This window comes from Limulus polyphemus, unplaced genomic scaffold (assembly GCF_000517525.1).
Source record: "Limulus polyphemus unplaced genomic scaffold, Limulus_polyphemus-2.1.2 Scaffold4498, whole genome shotgun sequence".
In the NCBI taxonomy this organism is placed as follows: Eukaryota; Metazoa; Arthropoda; class Merostomata; order Xiphosura; family Limulidae; genus Limulus; species Limulus polyphemus.
This window is the reverse complement of record NW_013670108.1, coordinates 15,771-20,164: the sequence shown is the minus strand read 5'-3', so window position 1 is coordinate 20,164 and position 4,394 is coordinate 15,771. Positions and strand designations below refer to the sequence as shown.

General features: G+C 32.1%; 1 protein-coding gene across 1 annotated transcript in view; it reads left to right on the top strand.

Annotated features, from left to right (window-relative positions):
- LOC106471260 (CAD protein-like) overlaps positions 1 to 4,394 on the top strand; it is a 78,989-nt gene that overhangs the window by 59,885 nt on the left and 14,710 nt on the right. The window contains exon 8 of the mRNA XM_022399868.1: positions 1,724 to 1,909. Coding sequence (XP_022255576.1) covers positions 1,724 to 1,909 — 186 coding nt within the window. The remainder of the gene's footprint in view (positions 1 to 1,723; positions 1,910 to 4,394) is intronic.

Below are 4,394 nucleotides of genomic sequence, written 5' to 3'. Positions count from 1 at the left end.
GTGTACTTCTTCCCAAGATGCATGCAGAAGTTGCAGGTGGCCTTCACTGGACTGCAGACTTGAAGGGGACATTTGTGTACTTCTTCCCAAGATGCATGCAGAAGTTGCAGGTGGCCTTCACTGGACTGCAGACTTGATGGGGACATTTTCGGTCAAACCTACTGACCCCATACAGAGATTAATTACTGAAAATAACAGATAAAATATAAAGTTTTTTTCTTAAGAAATGTTTTATAACTATCTGGACATTATAAAGATTTTGCATTATAAAAGTTTCTGATGCATAAAAGTATTTTTATTCTTAAAATGAAAATTACTTTGCATGATAGATAGGCAAGATGTGAAAAAAAATGGCATGAGAGAAACATTGCTTTACAATATAATATATTTTGCATATGAAAGCATTGTAATGTTTACTGATAAACTGCCAAATTTTGTCAACATTCGCTTACTAATTTAAAAGTTATAGCATGAAAACTATAACAAGCACAAAATGGTTGAGGTTGGTCCAAGGGACCGAGCCCGGGCTGAAAGAGTTAAGTGATTTAAGCTCGGCTGTTCAAATGAAAAATATTTCATCTATGTAAGGTTTCCATGTATGAGGTTTTATAGGGCTTAGTTCTAAAAGCTGGTTTTCAATATGACGCATAAAAATGTTGGCGTAATTGGAAGCCATTATGGTACCAATTGTAGTACCATTAACCTGAATATAATGCTTGTTATTGAATTTGGAGCAATGCTTCAGCACTCTCAAGAGAATTAAACCTTTTCTCCAGAATTCAATGTTTTAGGACAGTTTGAATGCACTTGCCGTTTTGTCCATTCATAGAGAACTAATCAAGAGCATTCCACAGTTTATTACTAAGGTTATCGACCTTTTTCCTCATAAAAAATAAAAGAGTACAAGTAAGTGTTAAAGGTAACCTTATTCAGAAATTTCAAGAACATTAAAAATTATTTTTTTCCCAATATAGCTATACCTCCATATAAGTCTATAAGGTCTATGTATTTTCATAATATTGTATGCATATGAATAAACTATGATGCATCATTCACTATATATATATGTATTACTTCTAAAATGATGAGAAATTGAAATCAGCCTCTCAAAGGTCACAAGCCACCACTGATTTTAAGTATGCTAAAATATATTGTTTTTATTAAAATTTTGTCCATGACATGTTATGTTCATAACATGATGGGACATTCCTAAATGTAAAGTTCTTGTTTAACCTAGATTCTTACATGGATTATATGCAAATTCCTTAATATATATTTCATGTCTACAAAATTTAATTTTTTTTCTAAATTCTGATTTAGAACACCTTAAGTTTGGTTAAGGTAATGTTGTAAATTTATCCTCAGGTGCAAATACTACTAATACATCTTTTTATATCTACAAAATTAAATTTCTTTTCTATGTTCTGAGTTTTTGACAATAAGGTTAGAAAAGAACCTGTACTCACCATATAGTAATAAAAAACTATTTCCCAATGTTTTCTAATTGCAGCTTTTATGCAAAAAACATATTTGCAACTATTTCATAACTATGGAGACTTTCAAATATATAGTTTATATTTTTATTGCTGCTGTGGATGCAGCCAGCCTTGTTTCACTACTAAGAACTGGAATTTAAAGTTAATTCTAACAAGGGATTGTGAAAATTTTAATTATATTATATAAATTTTAGATACAATTCATGATGTAACTGTTTCTTTATTAGGTATGGTAACCGTGGGCATAATCAACCTTGCATTTATCATGATACAAAACTCTGTTGCATTACTTCTCAGAACCATGGCTTTACAGTAGATGCTACTACTTTACCATCTGACTGGTCACCTCTCTTTACCAATGCAAATGACAAGACCAATGAGGGAATTGTGCATAACAGCAAGCCTTTCTTTAGGTATGTGCACAGCGAGTGGATTTGCTAAATAAATTGTAATTTTCTGTCATAATTAATGATAAAAAAGAAGTTAGTATTCATTTTTTGAATTTATACTGAAATATAATATTACCTATTTAACTGATAATTATACAATTTTAAGCACAGCCTTTCTGTGGAGCAAGATGTCACGAAGGATTTCATGAATGAAATGTTTTTGAGGATTTGTTTTAAAATGAAAGATGTAAAATTGCATAAGTTAGATATAGTTTTTTCAAGTTGTAAAGTTTTTTCAAAACAAAACTTGAAATAACTTGCAGTACCTGTTGTGGTATGTTAAAGATTTCCAGAAAAGTGTGGGTGTATTCCTGACAGGTACAAAGATTGTACCACAAAGAATGAGACTGACATAGATTTCACACAGAATGCAAATGTTATTGAATTCTAATGCAGACAATAAACATAAAATATTGTTACATATCTGCTTGTTTGTTAATTTCTGGTATAAATTCTTTCTGAGAAACTTCAGCGATACAAGTCCTTTCTTAATTAAAACTAGTTTATTCTTTCTTGATACAACTTTGTAATACACAGAATTTCCATAGTCACTTTAAACTTAACAACCTTTATATCACACGCTATAAATGACAGTGATTTACACATTTCACTTACGGTGCCTACTGTTCACTTGACTCAGTTATCTATCTATATCTATCTCTTGCTAGCTTTATTTGCCGGACTTATATACTAAAAAAGAGGGCGCCTGGCAAACACTTGGACATTCGCGAGGTTCCTCAATAAGTAATGATCCTTCTAGAAACTCCAGCGCGCATGCTCCCAGTTATAATGGTTATAATGGGTTATAATGCACTACTGTATAATGGGGAAATGATAGTTAAATGGAAAGTGTTGAACCAGCAGGAGCTAATGAATGTTTATTATAACAAAAAAGGCTCCTATTGGTCTCAGTAAACTAAACTGTAGAATAGAATTACTAAATAAAAACAACAACAACTCCATGTTATGTTAAGTTACATTACTCTCTCTTTAGTGTACCTAAATATAATAATGCAGTGAAGTCCAAGCTCCAACCTTGGGTTTCACTGATGGTTAAAATACCTTCACTAAATAATAAACAAAGAAAATACAATTCTAACAATATCAGAGTCAAGGCTTCACTAAGAATACTAAAACCTGTACACCTATGGTGAAAGTAAGTAACTAATTCATTGCTGAGAACCTTATGGCACTTACCCTAAATTAAATGAAAGTAATGGAACCTTAAGCTCAACTATGGCTAACACTTGCAGGAGGACTTTAATAAGAGTTCCCCTAAATCAAAACAGAAGAAAATGAAACAAAAAATATGTACCTATAGTTACACATACAGTTCTAATGTGAGAGCTTTAGGAGTTCTCACTGTATGTTAAACTAATAGATTAATGAAGAATCTATGTTAAAATCTATAGAAATTATGTGTGAAAATCTATATAAAACTTTCCCAAAATCTGCAGAAAAATCGCTTGAAATCTATGTAAAATCTACTGTTTGTTTGTTTGTAATTAAGCACAAAGCAACACAATGGGCTATCTGTGTTCTGCCCACCATGGGTATCAAAACCTGGATTCTAGTGTTGTAAGTCCACAGACATACCGCTGTGTCACTGGAGGGCAAAATATGCTGAAAATATGCTCTCCTGGGCCCCTACACCAAGGGTGTACATTCCATTCAGGCAAAAAAGCACGTGCCTACACATAAATTATCCCAAAATATTGAGACAAATCCTTAATTTTCCATATAAGCAAATCTATGATCAAACTTTGTACATCACTATTGAAAAAGGCAGAGTTTGGTATGAACTACTTTTTTTTCTTTAATGTTACACCCTTACAAACTAAAGTGTAGGCAATGAATTCGTGCTAAAGCATATTGGTTCTAGGCGTGTATGGTATGCATTGTAACCTAGCAACAAGTGATTGCTTGAATTGAGGGTTATTGTTCTACGTGATGAATGTAGATCAACTTTGTGACAAGCTGCAAATATGGCCACACGAAAAAGTATGGAAATGTTTGGAGCATGAAGCAGAATTTGGACCATCTTCCACATGTGTTGGGGTCAAATCCTCTCCAGAAGAACTGGCATCAACAATTGAAATGATTTTGCCATTCTCTCAACCACCATAAAAAAATTAGGAAATAAATATAAATTATGCCTCTTTCATTCTAGAATGAACACAAATTATAACATGAAAACATAAATGTTTAGGCTAAATAGCTAAATCTCATAACATTATATATTTATTATTTTTATTATATTGACTTTTCAGCCATGTCTGGCTAAAAATACAGAATTTACAATGAGAGGACACATGTTACCTTATCCAATAACATAAAACTGACTTTGGTCTATACAGAGTAACCTGTCTTGGCTGTGTTTTAGTAAACTAGTATTTTATGAAATACAGTCATATTTCAATTATTATACATTATATACACCTGGAAAAAA